General features: G+C 43.7%; 1 protein-coding gene across 1 annotated transcript in view; it reads left to right on the forward strand.

The window, feature by feature from the left end:
- Positions 1-568: 568 nt before the first annotated feature.
- Positions 569-21,015, forward strand: part of LOC136677276 (ubiquitin carboxyl-terminal hydrolase MINDY-2-like) — a 28,406-nt gene continuing 7,959 nt past the window's right edge. The window contains exons 1-6 of the mRNA XM_066654768.1: positions 569-1,734; positions 4,628-4,685; positions 11,722-11,786; positions 19,685-19,843; positions 20,317-20,419; positions 20,616-20,758. Of these exons, the coding sequence (XP_066510865.1) occupies positions 631-1,734; positions 4,628-4,685; positions 11,722-11,786; positions 19,685-19,843; positions 20,317-20,419; positions 20,616-20,758 (1,632 nt within the window). The 5' untranslated portion in view covers positions 569-630. The remainder of the gene's footprint in view (positions 1,735-4,627; positions 4,686-11,721; positions 11,787-19,684; positions 19,844-20,316; positions 20,420-20,615; positions 20,759-21,015) is intronic.

Here is a 21,015-nt window from a genome sequence, read left to right on the forward strand (position 1 = left end):
GTTTTATATGAGTAATTTATTTCGGGACCAATTAATAACGTCAATGGAACGTCCAAAATACGTCTAATAGTCGTCTTTTCAATGTCTGTGTTTGGACGTCTTTTCAACTTTCATTTTCAACCTTAAGAGAACGTTGATTAGACGGCAGTCATTACGTTATTTCAACGTTGAATCAACGGCTAAATGTTTACTGGGTTATGTCTCGTAGATTTAAAGAGCGGGTCCTTTTCCAAATTTAAAAAATATATATTTTATTTTATTACTTTTAAGAATAAATCACAGATAAAAAACAATGTTTCTTTTTTTATTCCATTTTTTTGTAATTATTATGTCTTGTTTATTATGGGTTTGAACTAGGGCTGGGCGAAGACGCTTTTTTATATTTATTAGATCAAATTTATATATTAATTTATATGTAAAACATAATATTTCTCCTTTCTCTTTTATGTATTAATAATATTTTGATTGTTTACTGTTTCGTGTATTGTGATTGGATGCCGCTCCCTTGTGGGCGGAGCCTCGTTGCGCGGTGACGTCAGTGGCTGTGTCTGTGGCGCTGGTAGTGATGATGATGGTGATGGCGGCGTCGCGGACGGAACTAAGTGCAGAGCCGTGGAGCTGAAGGCCGAGATGGAGGAGAGAAATGCGTCTCTGCGCCGAGACTGCGGCCGGAGCTCCGTGTGCGTGGAGCAGGGCGAGCAGGCGGATCTGCGGCCCGAGAAAACGAGCCCTAGCGCCGAGCAGCGGACACAGCGGGAGCACGGCGGAGGAGCGGTCGAGGAAGGCGCACCCAAACACGGCTTCACTCTTGACAGGGCTCCGCTGCCTGGAGGTGGGAAAACGGAGCAAGTGTGCAGTAATGGGCAGGGCTGCGAGTCACCAGAGGCTACTTCTGGATCGAAACAGGTCATTTTAACACAGGCCTCAAAGCTGGAGTCTACTCAGAGCAGAGAAATTGTGTCTAATGCACAGGTAGAGTCTAAAGAGACCATAGAAAAGGTGACTAACGCACATGTAGAGTCTAAACCGAGCAGAGAAACTGTGTCTAATGCACAGCTAGAGCCAAAACTGAGCAGAGAAGACAAACAACCAGTGCATAGCACTGAAATGGAGTCAAAACAAAGCAGAGAGACTGTGCCTAACGCACAGGCACTGTTAAAACAGAGCACAGAAAGCAAAGAAACTGTGCCTAATGCCAAATTAGTGTCTAAACATAAAGAAAGCAGGCAGACTGTGCCTAATGCACAAATAGAGTCTAAGCAAAACAAGGAAATCAAAGACTCTGCGCCTAATGCACAGATAGCCTCTGAGCAAAACAGAGAAGCTGCACCTAATGCACAGGTAGATTCCAAACAGAGCAGAGAAACTGTGCCTAATACTGGAGTTAAAGACGGGACGGACCATGCGGGCCAAGGACAGTCGGAGCCCAGCACGGCTGGCTCTCAGGTCAGTGAAAGCGAGCCATCTCCCAGTCCAAATTCCCTGGACTCCTCCTCAATCTTGAACTCCTGTCCCAGCCTGGAGAACGGAGAAGGCCTGGAGGTCAGCGGCCAGGCCTCAGTCCTCGAAGACCACAAAAAAGTGCCCTGCCCCAGGGACAGAGGAGCCGGACAGTCCATTTACCACATCAAGTGGATCCGGTGGAAAGAGGAAAACACTCCGGTCATCACTCAAAATGAGAATGGACCTTGCCCTTTGCTGGCCATCATGAATGTGCTCCTTCTGGCCTGGAAGGTAAATGAAGGCCTATTATGAGCTTGATTGATCAAAGGTTTGGTGCATGTGAGAAAATGGTTTTATTTGCTAAAACATAGACAGGCAGTGTGATCATAATCGATCATTACTGTGATGTCGTCCGTATCGTTAACACTACTGACGACTGCATGTTTCATAACAAAGAGAGCGTAGCTAGTCTTATTTAATTTAATGGATTTAATGCGGCACGTGGCGTTAAACACTGATTACAGCTCATTGTTACCAGAGGTTTTGATGATGCCTCAGAATATTTCTGAAATATCACACGTTCCGAGCGTGAAATTGAGAACCTTAAATTCTTCTGGCGCTTCTTACTTGGTATAAAGTTGTTATTATACTTAGTAGAAAAGAATTACTGTAGAGCTAAGGCAGAATGAATGTCCCAGACAGCTGTTTTTCCTTTAAAGATCCCTCAAATGTAGTTCTTATATAAAGGGGTGTTTTCCCAGACAGGAATTAAGCCTAGTCCTGGACTGTATCCTCCTTTCAATGGAAAATCCCAGAACAAAATGCTGTTTTGTCCAGGACTAGGCTTAATTCCTGTCTGGGAAACCACCCCAAAATGTGCATAAATACACTGCTTGATCCCTGAATATTCTGAGATTGTCTTTGCCTAAAACACGTGTATTTTAAAGCCATACGTTAGCAGGTACGAGCAGGGTTTTAGTCAAATTTATTTGTATAGCACTTGCTACAAACTGATGGGGTCAAAAAGCAGCTCTACAGAAATTGAGAATTAAAACAGATCAAAATTAATATCCCCAGGTGAGCAAGCCACAGGTGAAACTCCCTCGAAGCTGGACGAAGAAACTTTGGGAGGAACCCAGACTCACAGGGGACATTCCTCCTCTGGTCAAATTCTATACAATAGAGTTTTAATGTAAAACTGCAGGTAGACGCCGCCGTGGAGGTCTTTAGTAAAGGTCTTAATCTGTCAGGAGAGAAATAAGCAGTCGACGTCATGGCTGAGCATCTCTGCTTTTTAACTGCAGTGTATCAAAGACAAGGCGAATTCACACACACTTGGCGTTTCTTATGTCATAAACCTCAGGAACCAATCCCGTCAGCTTGCAGGGCAGGGCCTTTAAAGGAACACTAGGTAAGAGTTGGTATTTTACTTGTGGGCTTCCCTTAGAGTTTCAGTGTGGAATTCACTTCTATAACACTGCCCTAAAATCAAGCGGAGAGGTACAGGGAGGTTGTGTGTTTTTCTCCATTCTTCCAGAAGACACAGTGCAGATTCTGCAGTGCTGAGCCTGGAGTGGCTATGTTCCCTTTTAAACGTCAGTGAAACATCACAATGATGTTGAAGTTGACATTTTAAGGTATAAATACTCTCTAGTGTTCATTTTATTCAGTGTGGAAGAACCTCCATGTTGGAAATATATATCGTCTTCCACTGCCGTGTGTAAACGTGTAAGTGTTTACATCTGTATTCATTTTCCTGATATCAGTGCCTTTGAAACTTCTATAATTGTCAAAGAGATGTAAACAACGGTCTCTTCCTGCCTACTTTTGTAAAGATCATTCTTGCGATCGGTCGGAGATGCAAACAGGCCCCAACTCTACTGTGCTACTCACATGTTCTGCTCTAGCTCGCTAGTGCTAGCCGCTTTTTTCTGTGTTGCTAGCCCGTGTTGTGCTATGAGCCTCTGCTAAGCAGTCTCCCCACAGTCACAAACAGGGCTGAATTCTGGAGTTCGGCCTCCGACTCATTTGCATCATAAAGATAACGTTTAATTACTGCGTTTGACAGCTAGCTGGCAGGCCACAGAGCCTCAGTTCGAGTGTTCATTCTTTAATCTCCAAAACGAGACTCTGTGTCTCTCGGCTTCACACAACTGCCTTAGAAAACTCACTGCGGTCTTGTGGAGGTGATTGCCACATTGGGGACGGATGTTAAGTGGGCTAGCCTGATTGGAACAAGACCGGTCTGTGTCTGTGGCCTGGTGCCTCTTACAGGCTTCGGCTCAGTGCCATGAGCTCTACAGGTACAGCCTTCGGGACGCTGGGGATGGCTCTGGAGTACCTCTGTCCCGCATGCTTATCTGTGATTACCTGCTTAAACACACCTGGTTCAACTCATTTGGCTTCAAAGCATTATGGGTCTTTTAACAGGTAGTGAGGCAGAGAGAGAGAGAGTTTAATGTGATGCTTACTCTACTATTTAACAATGATTTTTGTGCTAAGATGATTTGGGAAATCTAGCCAGTAGCAACCAAAACAACATAGACTTCATAATAGAGAGGATGTCACCATTAATGGGACATGGTCAGCAGATCAAATATAGAATAAATAAGTAAGATACAGAATAAAATATAAATATAAGGGAAACTACAGTAGCGATGGTAAAGCACTGTGTGAGAAGGTGCATCGAGAAACAAAATACTTCAAATAAAGAGTCAATTTATGCAGTGTAAACATTTGAACAATATGCAGAGTGTACCACTGGCTAAACATCCATTAGGTTATGTCCATACGATCCTAATAACTGGTTGGCATCCAGTTTCAGTACAAACACAAATACACTGGAGCACATTTGCCTGTTATACAGCTTCCTTCATGTACAGCTGAAACATGGACTTGGCAAGACTGCCAGCTCGTTATGCTTATGCATTAACTTTAAAGATATTTGCTCCTGCTCTCATATGACCGTGTGTTATGGGCACTGCTAGTTTTATTTTTACCATATTATTTGTTTTATTGGGTTTTTAAGACTGTTTTTAAGTGGTACAGTGTGTTGTAATTTACTTAACATGACATGAGAGACCCTCCATTGTCATTGAAACACTGTGGTGGGTTGGAAACACTGCTTAGGAACAGGACTCAAACCTTTTCGAATGACCCATTTCTTCTACTCCCTTTTCCTCAGGTCAAGTTGCCACCAATGATGGAGATCATAACAGCGGAACAGCTGATGGAGTATCTGGGTGAATATTAATGAAATTAATTAATTACCTCTGTGTTTGTATGAACTCTCTATTTAATTTAGATTGAGGTGGTACAACCAGTAATGAATATTATCCACACACCTCCCCAAACAGAACTGGAGACAATAGGATGCCCTACATTTAGACACAGTTTCCAAACAGGGATCAGGATATGAAATGTTCTCAAATGGACATCTGTGGGTTAAGAAAGTTAAAGACACTGGTTGAGATTTTCTGGATCCTGTGGAAATTGCCTGGAGGTTCCTGTGACTAATTGCTAGTTTGTCCCCTGGTGCCACAGCTCTGGCCTAAGGCTGTGTGGTTGTCAGAATTACAGGATGGTGTTGTCCCGTGTTTTTTTTTTTTTTTTTGTGTACTCCCTGCTGGGACACGTTCTGTTTGTTCTGCTACGTGAGAAGTGGAGGCTTCATGCAGAAAGTGTAGCTCTGTGTTCTCTTGTCAGAGTTTTAAACTCCTCTTCAGTTAAACTGTTTGGAAAGCCCTGTCAGCACCTCTGCTTCCAAGTGTGGAGTCATGAAGTTAGTGGCACACAGTAGAGCAAAGTAGACTTCGGTGGTTTCTGATGAAACCTGACATACCGTTATTTATAAAACATCGCTTTTCCTGAAGCTTAAATTTTGGCTTTCCTGTTTAATAGATCACTGTGCCTCATACAGGATCAGGAAGGTATTTACAGGGACACTTGGGCCAGAATAAAAATGGAGCCTCACTAAACGTATATTACAGCAGTGCCATTTTGTTGGACATTGGTTGGCATCATAGTAACTTCCACAAACCACGAGACTGGTATTAAATGAGACAATTCTTCTCAGCATACAAACATATTAAATATATAGCTGGAGGTATGTGGTTAGCTGCATTACTCTGAGAGTTATTGGTGGTAGATTTTACAAATTTGATATTTGGCAACACCATGGCTTTAAGTGGCCTTAGGTCAGGTACTGATGGACAGCACCAGGTCGAGGGAATGCCCCCCGATGTACTAACGCTGGAGAAACCTGATTCCATTTTCCACTCTGGCCTGCTGCCCCCCTTTTACCCTCATGGTCCCTGGCACTGTGTCTATGTCGTAACCCAGGGCAGGGGTAACGGGGGGGGTGTCTTGTTTCAGTAAAGACTAACAAACAACATACTGAGAGAGACTCCAACGTCACTGTTGCTAAGCCGTCTGATTTCATCTGTTCCCGGCATGGCTTTCCTTAAAGCCCAAATGGTTTAGAGTTCTCATTGGGATACTGGCTGTGCTGTTACTTAAAGGGCTTTTTCCAGACTAGTCACTGTCTAACACATCTGTAGCATATGGTCAATTACCACAGACAGCAACATCATTAAGAAGAAAAGAAAACTCATTGATTGAAAACACACCAAAGGAGCTGAAGCAACCGCCCACTGGCTTCCATTATCTGCAGGTGTGGAGCAAGCTGTATTTAAACCTGGGGGAAAAAAAGCATAAAAATGGTTGTTGGTTAGCAATCGACCACATACTACAGATGGATGTGACTGAGGTTAGATTAGAAACACTGGCCTGTTCCTTTCAGCTGCTGTAATGGAAACTCATCGGTGTTGCTGTTACAAACGAGAAGTATGAAGTTTACCAGCTGCTGAGTTATGTGACAGCTCACAAGTCCTGAAAGAGGTCCAGATTAGTCATGCTGAGATGATTCTGAGTGAGAGAGAGAGAGCGAGAAAAGCAGAGGGAGAGAGAGGTGTTTTGATACTCATCGGATGTTGTTTGCTAATGCTCTAAATGGGTGGTAACGGCGAGTAGAAATTCTTTGCATTCTGCACACAGCTAAAATGAGAAACAATGTAGGAGCCATCAAAACATAAAACGATTCCACATAACACGTGATAATTACATAATAATCTCTTATTTTTTATTTTACTTTGTATTTGTTTGGATTCCACAGTCTTTTATAAAATGATATGAACATGTTACAACTAATGCACCTGTGGAAATAACTGATTGATAAAAGTTTTTTTCTTTCATCTATGAGATTACAACTTCAAGATGCATGGTTTTGTTGTGACAGGGACTCTGATCACTTCTGATCACAGGTGTTCGGATCACTTCTGATCACAGGTGTTCGGATCACTTCTGATCACAGGTGTTCGGATCACTTCTGATCACTGGTGTTCGGATCACTTCTGATCACTGGTGTTCGGATCACTTCTGATCACTGGTGTTCGGATCACTTCTGATCACTGGTGTTCGGATCACTTCTGATCACTGGTGTTCGGATCACTTCTGATCACTGGTGTTCGGATCACTTCTGATCACTGGTGTTCGGATCACTTCTGATCACTGGTCTTCGGATCACTTCTGATCACTGGTGTTCGGATCACTTCTGATCACTGGTGTTCGGATCACTTCTGATCACTGGTGTTCGGATCACTTCTGATCACTGGTGTTCGGATCACGTCTGATCACTGGTGTTCGGATCACTTCTGATCACTGGTGTTCGGATCACTTCTGATCACTGGTGTTCTGATCACTTCTGATCACTGGTGTTCTGATCACTTCTGATCACAGGTCTTCTGATCACTTCTGATCACAGGTCTTCTGATCACTGGTCTTCTGATCACTGGTCTTCTGATCACTGGTCTTCTGATCACTGGTCTTCTGATCACTGGTCTTCTGATCACTGGTCTTCTGATCACTGGTCTTCTGATCACTGGTCTTCTGATCACTGGTCTTCTGATCACTGGTCTTCTGATCACAGGTCTTCTGATCACTGGTCTTCTGATCACTGGTCTTCTGATCACTGGTCTTCTGATCACAGGTCTTCTGATCACTTGTATGATTTGTAGGCCTATGGAGTTGTTTTTTAAAAATGCTTTTCGGCTGTGTAGCTTCTAAAGGCATGGCCAATGTTTTGAGCATTTTATGAAGGACTCCCTGTTACAGCAGGCACAAGCGTTCAAATACATGTGAGTTTGGTCCAGTTTCTCCACGCAGTTTGGATTTGACGCTAATGAAAGTGCAGCAAATGAAGGGTTAAAGGGCCATAGCATTCACTTTTATTGATTTTTTTTTTCTTTTCCCCGTCCTCTCCCACTGAGTCTGTTTGTAAGGTTAATTTCAGTATATGAACACGGTAATGTGACATTTATTAAACTTGTTTAACGGACCCCGTGCACTACTTAATTTTCCATGTTATGGATCCTTTAACCGGAAAGACTCCAGACCTTGGATGAATTTAAAAGCTCTTCCACCGAGAAGTGATTTCACTTAAGTGCTGGACACATCAGGCCGAGCTGTGGCCGGGAAGAAGGAAATGTTTTGAACTTAATGGTGAAGCTGGGGATGTAGTAAACGCTGTTGTGAAATTGCATTCTGACGCATGAGCCTCTCTTAATTGTGTCATTGTCAGGAATCAAGTTCAAACTTGCAATTAGAATCATCACTGCAGAGATCCACACTGCAGAGAGGCCAAACACCTTCCTTTACAATTCAGACAAATCAGAACATCTGTCTGCTGACGGGATTACAGCTGTAATTGGAAGTGCTCGTACCTAGGCTTTTCTCCAGAAGAATAAGAAACGTGCCGTCCCCGAAATGCGGGATCAGACATGCACGCTCCAGCTTTAGTTCAGCGGGCCCGCCACACCCAGCATGAGTCTTGAGGTCAGACTCTGATATTTTCAAACGAGGAACTGAACCGCCGGGTAGTGGATACACGCTCCGTTCAGTCCACACCCCCATTCTCAGCGCTGTGTCTGCAGCCGGAGGCCGGTTTAGTGCTAGTTCTCCGCAGCTTGTGTGGTTCCATGGCTGAGATGTAGGAGAAAACCCACTGGATGTAAATTGTGGTCGACTGAGTGTAGTCTAAATTAAGATGCACGTCTTTCCGTTCAGACCTGCTTTCTTTGCCTTGTTTGAAAAAGCAAAACCCCTCTTTTTAACCTTTGCGGTGCCCCTGTTGCTGTCACAGGTGTTCTGTTTCACACGCAGCTTATATAATCTCAACAGAACAGCACTGACCAATAGAACGGATGCCCTGGAGGAGCTGCATCAGCGTGATGGGTATAAATCCCTGTAACATTGAGTTGTGGCGCAGTAGAAGTCTGGAGTGATGATGCTCCGACTCTCAACTAATGATGTACCAAAAATATTGATGCCCTTTATTTCAGAGGAAACACTAGATGTGTTTGAATGCTTATGCCTCTTCAAATGTGTTCTGCAGAAAACCCCTTTGTTTCTTTCCGCGCTGATGGAGGCTCTGGCTGCTTTTCTCCAGTGACTGGCCATAAGGCCGTAATTAATGGGTACCAGTGGAAAGCATCCATCTTGCATTATGTTCAGTTACTGTGCTCTGTTATTGTTTTATTCTTGGGCAGAGTGACTCATGAAACACACACACACACACACACACACACACACAAATATATTTACTTCCGAGTGGTCAAGAGGCTGAAACCTCCCGTAATATATAGAAGCAGCTAAATGTCATTGGACGTTCTGACTTCTCCTCTTAGATGATGTGATTGGAGCTGTGCCTCTTGCGCATTGCTGTTCTGTTTAAATAATAATAATAATAAATACAGCTGCTATTGGAGCCAATATTCAATGCATTTTCCTCGGTTAAAAAAAGTAGTTGTATCCTGGAAACCTGAACGTCTATATTCTTCATATTTCTGTCCATTTTTAAAGCTCAGAAAATATCACACAGTATCAGAAACCACAGAAATATGTTATTAAAAAGTTACATAACTCAGCCCAGTTTGAATTTCCATCAGCTTCCGCATTAGCCACGTTAGCCTCGTAGCTTCAGAGTCAGACCTTTGGGGCACAGCGTGTCTTGACTGATTGATTAGATTTGGAGTTTAGGGGAGCTGGGTTTTATATCTATTTATTTTTGTATTAAAAATAAGTTCCAATAGTTTGGATTAAGAGAGTTGGATAAAGGAGAAAGAGAAAGTGAGAAAACAGAGTTGTGGTGAATGCAGGGTTCAGCAGAAGTGGAGGGGGTTGGTGGTGGTCAGAGGGGTTTCCTGGGCAGAGAGAAGGGGTGGCGTCAGAGTGGAGCAGCTGGTGTTGGGGTTGCATTCTTGGCATTGGGCAGAGGAAGTGTGTGAGAGAGGGAGGGTGAGGCAGAGACAGAGAGAAAGGGAAAATAAAGTTGCCCAGCTTAGTGCTTTTCATCTTTAGTCTGTCAGCCTTGACAGATTCACTCCTCTTCTGAAAAGCTTTAGGATCGTGGGATGAACATCAAAGTGAATATGAAAGCTACAGGCAGTGCATTTGAAGACTTTATTTCTTTATTTTATTTATTTATTATTTTGAATCTTATTTCCAGATAATCCGTGTGACAAGACGGACACATTTGTTTCAGATCCATGCCTCTTTGATACTCGCCCAGGTTTAATAGACAGGCGTACGTACGTAAATAATACATCGTTTATAACGTTGTAACATAGCTAAAAACTTGTTAACCAAAAAGTGTTTTTCTGATGCTGTTCTTGTGTAATCCGTCACATGTGAATGATTCAGCCACTGCATTTTTAATATTTTCCCAAGACATTTCACATTCATGTTATGTAACATGTACAATGGCGATGCTAGTACTTCATCTGTACTTGCCCTACTTTATGAGCCCATCCATATTCAAATATACAGCGGAAAGGATTATCATTCCTCCAGGGCTTCGGTGCAACACAAGTGACCGAGACATGAGCTACGTGCAGCGTTAAAACACAGAAACTAGGCTCAGAACACAAGTATAAATACAGTTCAGTAAACACACACACCCAGCTGTACAAGACTTACTGTAAAATTTGATTCTGAGTAGCGCAACAAAAAAAGAATCTAATGAGCCGTGTGTATGGGGTATCTGTGGACAGTCCAGAGAAAGAAGCTCTCGTGATGAGGAGGTTGATCTGCGTCTCTTTAAGGCCCTTTTACTGTAAAGCGCTGGTTTGACCCGGTGCTGGAAGCTTTAGCTTTTTCCCAGAAAGGAGCTGAAAAAGCCTGGATGCTCCCTGCTCTGCTTCATTAGCTGGATTAGGAGCTTCTCCAGACAAAAGAGGCTGCTCATAGTGCTCACGTGTTTCTCATACTGCGGAATGACATACACTACAGTGTGGAAACATTTATTATATAGTTGTTATATAGTTATATAGTTGATGTTTGGGGGATTTTAATTAGTTTTTTAATATAAACAAACGTCTACTCTTCAGATAAATAGCTTTTTAAATCTCATTTCCTCAGGTGCCTCAAACGTCTGCACGGTGGGTCCGGAGCCTACCTGGAATCATTCGGCGCAAGGCAGGCATACACCCTGGAGGGGGCGCCAGTCCTTCACAGGGCAACATAGACACACACACTTTCACTCACACACTCACATCTACTGAAAATTTTGAGTCTCCAATCCACCTACCAACGTGTGTTTTTGGACTGTGGGAGGAAACTGGAGCACCCGGAGGAAACCCACGCAGACACAGGGAGAACACACCACACTCCTCACAGACAGTCACCCGGAGGAAACCCACGCAGACACAGGGAGAACACACCACACTCCTCACAGACAGTCACCCGGAGGAAACCCACACAGACACAGGGAGAACACACCACACTCCTCACAGACAGTCACTCGGAGGAAACCCACACAGACACAGGGAGAACACACCACGCTCCTCACAGTCATCCGGAGCGGGAATCGAACCCACTGAAATAAAAATAACATTTTTTAAATATATTTGAAATATTTCACGATACTGGTATATATTTAATTGGCCCAGTGCGGCTCACTGAAGAGGGACGTCTTATTTCTTTGTGCTAATGGATGCCTTTTTGTGTTCATTCATTTTCAGAAACACAATTAGCAACAGTGTTGACTGAACCATTTCTGTCCAAGCTGAAAAAGAGCAAAATGAGCGTGAGCAGATCTGCTGCTTTCGGATGATTGACAGGAGCCTGTTGTCTAGTAATCACAGGATGTCAAGAGAATCATGGCAACGTTTGATGTGTGAGTTTTTAAGAGTTTCTCTCTCTCTCTCTCTCTCTATCAATCAGGAGACTACATCCTCGATGCCAAACCCAAGGAGATCTCTGAGGCCCAGAGGCTCAACTACGAGCAGGTATGGATCTCTACCTTCATTGTGCATTCATAGCATCCACGCCCCCCTACTCCACATTTCTCCATGTATTTTTGACTGCTGCACTACGCGGTTTAGCAGTGGCACAGATGTGTGTGTAATCGCCACACCAACACTGCTGAGTCTTATACACTCATACCAGCATCTCACAGAAACACACACTGCCGTGTCAGTGCTGTGTGGAAGAATGATCCAGTACCACAGCAAAATCTGAACGGTCAGAACCTAACCAATGAGGAATAGAATAGAAAGTTAACATATGAACTGAGCATCAACAAACAGGCTATAGTTTATTATTGTGCACACAATAAGTAGTGGACATACAAGACAGGGGATATTAATAAAGTGGGCAGTGAGTGGAGATGCAGAGTAGACGGCAAGCGTAAACAAGTCAAGCTGTGCTCTGAAGCTCTTGTTTAAATGCGAGCTGCAGGAGCTGAGGGACTGTTGCGTTCTCAGTGGTGTAAGAGAGGCATGGGACATGGTGTTAACAAACACACACACACACCCAGAGCAATCCTGCTCACACAGCAAGAATGTTTGCACCTTCTCACCTCCATTCCAAAAATAGCCCGTTTGGCCTCTTGCAGCGTGACTTCTGTTGAGCTCTGGGCATCCGAAGCTTACGGAAGTGTTTATCATTATTTTGCACGGTACAGCAGTTAATCTACCTGGAGTAACCTGCATATAAACAAGACAAGGTGGCAGCAGAGAAATTAGGTTAAATGGCTGAGCGAGTTGAGATTTATTTGTGTTTTATTAGCCTATCTCCTTTGGCCTAATTAACATATTAAATGGACTCCATACAACACATAAAACCCACATCAAAAACATACAGTCAGTAGTGCAGTAGAACAGAGCAGGATCACAGGGAACAGGTGGAGAATAACATTTAAAGCATGTAACTTGAATCTCTTGCTATAACTAGGTTTTGAAATTATTAACTCTATATTTTCAATATTTTATAATATTTTTATTTGAAAAAAAGGTCAAATAAAGATGTGTAAATATATGTACTGCTGTGTGTAAAAGCAGGAGTATATGGAGGAGTGTGTGTTGGGGGGAGGGGGTGATGATGGGCGTAACGTGCTTTGTCCCCTATAGAGCATTACATAACAATGTTATGCTCGAACGGACCAGAGCGAGAGCGTGAGCATGAGAGAGATAGAGAGAGAGCATGTCTTCTCACATAGACGTTACTTTTCGTGTTTGAGGCCCAGTTTCCCAACAGCATTTTAAGATTCTTTTAACTAGTAAAGAGAGTGTGTCACATGATGCTCTCTCTGCTGTTTGAATCATCGTTGTGTTAAAATGGTACAGAGAGAGAGAGAGAGAGAGAGAGGGAGGGGAAAGGGAAGTAGAACAAGCGTGACACAATTAAAGAGTGAGAAATGTAATAGAGAGAAAGAAAGCGAGAGCAAGAGAGGCTGGAGTGGAGGGAGAGAGAGAGCATGAGAAAGGAAGAGCGATAAAGGGGCACAGATAGAGAAGAGTGTGTGAGGGAGAGAGAAGGAGATTAAAAGGGAGGGGGAGCAGTCAGAAGATGAGATGACAGCAGGGAAGTGGAAAGACTGGAAGTTTGTGTTGCTGCTATCAGACATGGCTTTTCTCCCCTTTCTCCTCTTTTCTCATCCTCCCTCCATCTGTGAAAATTCCCTGTAAGACACAAGCGTGTACGGACCCAGCTGTCACATACATCAACAAATACATGTACAGTAAGGAGTGTGTGTGTGTGTGTGTGTGTGAGAGAGAACAAGGGAGAGAGGGAAAGAGTGTGTGTGTCTGAGCGTGAGCGAGAAAGGGAGGGACATGTGGTACATAATGCACATAAATATATATATGTGTGTGTGTGTGTATTCCTCATAAATGAAGTATATTAATTTGATAAGAGTTTAATAATAACATGAGTGTGTTTCTAAGGACATGAGGAGCCAGAGACAGTGGGGGCGACTGCTGGAACTGAACCAAACAAAGGGTTCTCTCATACACTGTACACTGAGAAGAAAAGCCCTTGCCTTGGAGACACCAAGTCTTCTTCATCCAATGGTTAGCTTTAGCATTAGCTCATCAGCTCATTTGAGAGGCAGCCTCCTCTGCTCGCAGCTCAAAAACCTAATGATCTCTCCTGTTTATTTTTGCTTCCCAACATCTGTCATCTATAAACAAGCCCACGGTCTCGTGGTTACTTTGGCCGAGGTTAGTCTGACACCCCTTCATTAACTCTTATGGACACTTATGGAATTTCTCAGTAGGGAATGCACATTCCTGTCTAAAAAAGCAGTACTAGAAACAGTGGATGCTCGTTATAGTGTAGCGGAGTGTGTACAGCTTAGCTGTCAATACTTCAGAGAGATATTCTGCAGGAGATGGTCTTTGTCCTTGATGTATGTGATTATTTATGAGCTGTCATATCGTCCTGTTTGTTAGTTTGAGCCGGGGTTCGTTTTCCCTTTTCTCTACTCTCACTTCGCAGCGCTCAAGTCTATTTTTGTAAAGAGGCTTGAAAGAACGAGGATGCTTAGACAGAAATAGCAGTGTCTCTGAAGTTCGTGAGTGTGTTTATGTTTTAGATCAGTGTGTGAGAGTAGGTGGAGGCTGGCTTTGGTATGGTCAGTGTTGGTTGTTTTTCTGTGCTGCTGTTCTTTTGAGGCTGTAAATGGTTTTGTGGAGCTTCAGATCTGTGCAGTACACAGTAAAGTCACTGCTGTGTGTTTTCCGTATCTCTTGATACTTGGAGATCAGCCAATATGAATAATATGAATATTTTATGACCGGAATTGATTTTAAGGAGCTTGGATTTGGTGGGACATTTAATATCCTTTTGTTAAGTTCAGTGTAATGGAACTCATTCATTCATTATCTGTAAGCGTTCATCCAGTTGAGGGTCGCTGTGGGTCCAGAGCCTACTTGGAATCATTGAGCGCAAGGCGGGAACACGCCCTGGAGGGGGCGCCAGTCCTTCACAGGGCAACACAGACACATACACACTCACACCTACGGACACTTTTGAGTCGTCAATCCACCTACCAACGTGTGCTTTTAGACTGTGGGAGGAAACCGGAGCACCCGGAGGAAACCTACGTGGACACAGGGAGAACACGCCACACTCCTCACAGACAGTCACCCGGAGGAAACCCACGCAGACACAGGGAGAACACACCACACTCCTCACAGACAGTCACTCAGAGGAAACCCACGCAGACACAGGGAGAACACACCACACTCCTCACAGACAGTCACCCGGAGGAAACCCACGCGGACACAGGGAGAACACACCACACTCCTCACAGACAGTCACTCAGAGGAAACCCACGCAGACACAGGGAGAACACACCACACTCCTCACAGACAGTCACCCGGAGCAAACCCATGCGGACACAGGAAGAACACACCACACTCCTCACAGAGTGATGTCCAGAGCAGGAATCGAACCCACAACCTCCAGGTCCCTGGAGCTGTATGACTGCGACACCTACCTGCTGCACCACCGTGCCGCCCTGTAATGGAACTGAACACTTAAAAATGTCACTTTTCTGTCAAAAAATGAAGGTGGTCCAAGATGTTTTCCTCAAATTCTCAGCTTATAACTCATTAGCTAACTTCGCTAACTCTCCTGTTCTTGTAATGTTGTGAGTGAAAGGCTAGACTTCTCCACTCCACTGGCTGAAACACTGCAAATTAAAGAAGGACATTGAATGTTTATAGTGCGATATTGGACTTCTGATAGAAAAGGCAGGATAGTTTTAGCAAAAATACCCCAAATACAGGGGGTCCTCGACTTACGACCTTGATCCGTTCCTACGTCGCGTCGTAAACCGATTTTCGGTGTAAGTCGGAACATACGAACATACTGTACATAAATAACATACTGTGAGAGAGAGAGTGACGTAGCAGCAAGCTAAAATGACGTACAATGCGACTGGAGTCACGCCGTCCTCCTCGGTCCTGCGTATTCTTCCGCCGTGCACACCAAACACCAAGTTCGCGTTACGACGTTTACGACCACTTAAGTCAAAACAAGGCTTTATACAGTAAATGGGAGATGTATCGTAACCACGAAACATCGTAACTCGGGACTGACGTAACCCGAGGTCCATCTGTACATATCAATAATACTGGAAAATGATTGACTCAGATAACTATTATGATTTTATCACCCAGGCCTGAAGGAAATGTCGTCTGTGCGGCTCAGATGATTTATCCCACTGTGGCCATCTGCTTTAACTTCTTTCCTGCAACAAACTGTTTCTCAGGGATGTGGCGTTTGGATCTTTCTGTGAATGCGCTGCTTTGTATGTCGGTAGAGAAGACTTTTGAAGCTACAACAGAGATTTTTCTTGTTTGGGATTAAGTCTTAGCTTGAATGACAACTTTTGTGTGTCTCCAGCGACAGTGGGCCATGGCTGTGATTTGGTATGACTGACTGAGGGAGGGAGGGAGGGAGGGATGCGTGACTAGGAGATGAAGGACCCAGCAGTTCATTAAGAGGCCAATCTGTATCCACAGAGCTTCTGTGTACTCAGCCATGCTCAGATTTACACAGAGACTCAGTAAGGTTGAGTGCTGCTTGTCGACCACTTTATTTTTGCCGCAGCTCTTGTGTAACTTGACCCGTCATCGTTGGAGTTGCGTGGCCGTACGCACAAGAAGACGGACTCTAACAATAGGGTATACGCAGCAAAAACAACGTAAACAAAGCAGAAATGTTGGTTACATAGTTACATGGTTACAAAATTATAAAAATGCTTAAAATTCCCAAAATAAATAAACGTTGGGACGTCAGGTGAATATTAGCCATAGCAGCTGTGATAAAGGAAAGAGAAAGTGTTTTGGAACAGGGAGGTCTGTCCGGAAGAGATTTTTGGGACAATGGCAAGCCGCATGCGCACACACTCTCTCACACACACACACACAGTGTGGGTGTGTGCTTGGCGCTGTGTCAGAATACAGCAGGGATGAATGAGGTCAGCGAGTGGACAGTTTTGGTCGAGCTGTCGACCCTGACGCACCTCCGGCCTGCAGCGCCCACGCTGTGCCCACACCAGGCCGATACTAAGCTGCACTGCCGGGCTCATACAGAACACACTGCCTGTTTTACCCAGGGATAGGACTAGGCCAGTGCTGGGATAATACAGCAGCACAGTGCTGGACTGAAACCGAGTCAACACCAGCTCGATCCTGGATAAGCCTAGTTTTCAAAAGTATTGTCGTCCTGTTAAAAGGAGATTAACTCTCTTCCTGATGTAGGTGGACTCCATCTCCTTTAAACAGACCAGATCAATCAAGTCAAAGCAAAGCAGATCACAGTGCCCTTAAACTGATTCATTTAGACAGGCTTCGTTCAGTCCAATCACACTGGCCCCAGTGGAAATCTGATTGACAGCCTGAGTGCTCCTATCCTTTCGCTCCTGACCAAACACCTCATTAATTGATTAAAAACAAAACCTCTCCAAAAGCTAAATTCAGGCCAGTTGTGAATGTAAATTCATCATGTGACACTTTCTTTAAATAAATTTCAAATTTAGAAAATTAATGTTTACACACAGTCCAGAAGTAGTCCAACAGAAGAGTGACAACATTGAATTTATCATTTTTATTTTCTGCTGCTGTTATAGAGACATATTCTCCCCTTTTCCACAAGGGAGCACAGTTCTGGGTCTTAATGAGACGTCTGTGATCTGCTTTGGGCAAAATGCCACAAGGATCAAAGCCCACAGCAGCATTCTCCCCGTCGTCTAAACAGCCCTGATCGGAACCGCCGAATCAGCACCTGTTCCTTTAAACGATAAAGAGCCGCTCGCTCTTCACCCCGACTTGAGCTTACAGCAGTGAGGAGCGGAAGCTCTGGTTTATTAGCCGTTTTTGCTCTGTTCTCTTTCTACTCCGTTCCCGTTTTCTCAGTTTTGGCTCAGTGTTCTTATTTCTCTGCGCTCGCTGTGTTTATTTTGCTTCTCCCATAAACGCAGGCCCATTGCTGTGATTGGACAGACTCAGATAAGAAGGCGGTTCAACACATTGTTGCTTTCTGTAAATTAATAGCATAAGGAATTGACTGGGGGTGTTCAGTGAAGTATATCAGTGTTCTAAACATGTATCAGATGAAAATGCTGAGTGGAAATCCCCCCCTCACACAGAAGCAGAGCTTGAAAGGGGGTGGAGGGGAGGGACAGGATCATCTCTCCATTTTTCATGTGACTGCTATGATAAACACAAACTCTACAGTGGGACTAATCCCACCCAGCAACTGGCCACGCGCGCTAATCCATATACAGAGCGTGATGTGTGTGTAGGGCTGTCATTTTCAGGTTCAGTACTTGCATCTACAAACTCGTAGAGCAGGTTTTCAGAATGATATACTAAACAAGTCTGTGAACACAGTGTTGAGCAAAGTGTCATGACCTCGTACAAAGCCGTGAGCTGTGTCTCAGGAGAACTACACCGTTTCTGTGTCTCCTAGCTCCGTCAAAACTGTCAAAAGTATCAAAGTATGAAGATCAGATCAGTGTTTTAAAGACGGCGTGATCAGTGATTGATTTATTTTGGATATTAAACTGAAAGGTGCCGTGTTATCGCTCATTTAAGGTCTCTCTCTGTGGACTGTGTTACTTTCATAATAGATGCTGAATAATTCTTTATTATTTGGGTTAAACACACACACAATTCATTAATCAAAGAGATGGACACAGTAGCATTTGACGGTCTTAAGATTCTCACAGAAAACAAAGGGAAGTGCACTGTTTATCTCTCCCTTTCCCCTCTGTCCCTTTCTCTTTCTCCTCCTTTCTATCTCTCTCTCACACACACACACAGACGGGCCCAAGTAACTGTTGGTGCTTCCGCTGCTGGACTAAAGCCATGATTTAACTGTGTGTGGTAGCAGCTGCACAGCCCCTGATCAGACTCCTCCACAAACCAGCCTTGTTTGCTGGGTGTAGGGGGGCTGTTGGTTTTGTCAGGACTAGAGAGGAAGCATGAGGGGTAAGGATCAAGAAAAGAGAGGGGTTTGAGAGTGGGTGTGGAGGTTTCAGTTACTGATCCAGGGCCGGACACACACATGGCTCTTAAAAATAATAGAAAGTATAACAAAAAAAATCCCCCCCTTCATTTAAATGGTAGTCTTTTATGAGACTTTACCACTAACGTTTGTTTTGTATTTCTTCATTTCTCTTTTCTCCTGACTCTCCTGGCTGTGTCCCTTCCTTCTGTCAGCAGCCTCAACAAATCTAAAATAAAACTGGCCATGAATGTGGCCCTAAGCACAGATACAGTGTTAATTACAAACTAACATTTCCTTCTTTCTGTTGGTCACTCTTTCTCCATCTCGTCGTTCCACTTGAACTTATTTCTGTTGTGTTGTCTCTTTTTCTTCTCTATCTCTCTCTCTCTCTCTCTCTCTCTCTCTCGCTCTTTCTCTCTCTCTTTCTCTCTCTTTTTTTTTCTCTCTTTCTCTCTCTCTCCTTTTCTTTTTCTCTCTCCTTCTCTCTCTTTTTCTCTCTTCTGTCTCTTTTTCCTCTCTTTCTCACTCTCTCTCTTTCTTTCTCTCTTCTGTCTGTCTTTTTCTCTTTCTCTCTTCTGTCTGTCTTTTTCTCTTTCTGTTTCTCTTTTTTTCTCTCTTTCTTTATTTTTCTCTCTTTATTTTTCTCTCTTTCTTTCTCTCTCTCTCTCTCTCTCTCTTTCTCTCTCACCCTCTCTCTTTCTTTCTTTCTCTCTCACTCTCTGTCCTTCTCTCTCTCTCTCTCTTTCTTTCTCTCACTCTCTTTCTCTCTCTTTCTTTCTCTCACTCTCTCTCTCTCTCTCTCTCTCTCTCTTTCTTTCTCTCTCTCTCTCTCTCTCTCTCTCTCTCTCTCTCTCTTTCTTTCTCTCTCTTTCTCTCTGTGTAGAACATGAGTGATGCGATGGCTGTCCTCCATAAGCTGCAGACGGGTCTGGACGTGAATGTGAAATTTACAGGGGTTCGAGTGTTTGAATACACACCAGAGTGTATCGTGTTTGATCTCCTGGACATCCCGCTCTATCACGGCTGGCTGGTCGACCCACAGGTGCACAAACACACACCTACGACACACACTTTTAGTCTCGCGCACACACACACACACATTACATCAGAACCAAAGTATAATAAATGTTTAGACATTTATTTTCCCCCACTTTTTTCTGCTTCTCTCTTGTTTTTATGCAAATGTGTAATTCTTTAAAAAAAAAAGGGAGAGGGAGACTCTGCTGATCTGAGGGGTGTGATGTCATCAGCCCACTCTGCTGCAGGCTCTTGTGAGAGGTTATGAAGTTTATATCTCCCCCCGCTGCCAAAAAAAAAAAAAATGGCAAGACGAACGGCGTGAACGAGACGCACTTTGATACATTCTTCTGTTCCATTGTTTGGATTTTTTTTTTCTTCGATTTTCCTCTCTCACCTCTCTATCTCATGTCTTTCTCTCTCTCTCTCTCTCTATCTGTGTGTGTGTGTCTCTCACACCTTTGTTTCTCTCACCTCCCTCTCTCTCTCTCTCTGTAGATGGCTGACATAGTGAAGGCAGTAGGGAACTGTAGTTATAATCAGCTGGTGGAGAAGATAATCAGCTATAAACAGTCAGAGAGCAGCGAACTGGCTGGAGAAGGTTTGTATCTTTTCTTTCATCCCTCTGTCTTTTCATCTTTTCAACACTGAGTCGTCTCTTTTATCACTCACTCTTTTCTGTCTTTATTTGGATGCAATGTGTGTTTTTCCTCTTTCTTTTTATTATTTTCTTATTTCCTACTTTCACTCTGCACACTCATGTAAGATATTGTGGTGTGTGTGTGTGTGTGTGTCAGGTTTTGTGGCGGAGCAGTTTCTGAACAGTACGGCCACTCAGCTGACCTACCACGGCCTGTGTGAGCTCACCTCCACCGTCCAGGAGGGAGAGCTGTGTGTGTTCTTCAGGAACAACCACTTTAGCACCATGACCAAATTCAAGGTGAAAACACACTGCGGGATTGTGATTTTTCTCAGATTTTAAATGTGATCTGGATGGAAATAAAATCACAGAGGCACCAGAGGAAATTACACTTGGACCAAATATAGCTGGCTAAACACCAGTGCAACTGAACCATGTTGAAGAATAGAGTTTATATGAATATATTATTTATTTAATCTCATTTGATCCCACTTCTGTGCACGTTACATATAGAGAAAAAAGAGCAGAAATTATCGCTTCTTTCTTGCAATGCATTT

Source organism: Hoplias malabaricus, chromosome X2 (assembly GCF_029633855.1).
Source record: "Hoplias malabaricus isolate fHopMal1 chromosome X2, fHopMal1.hap1, whole genome shotgun sequence".
NCBI classification, from domain to species: Eukaryota; Metazoa; Chordata; class Actinopteri; order Characiformes; family Erythrinidae; genus Hoplias; species Hoplias malabaricus.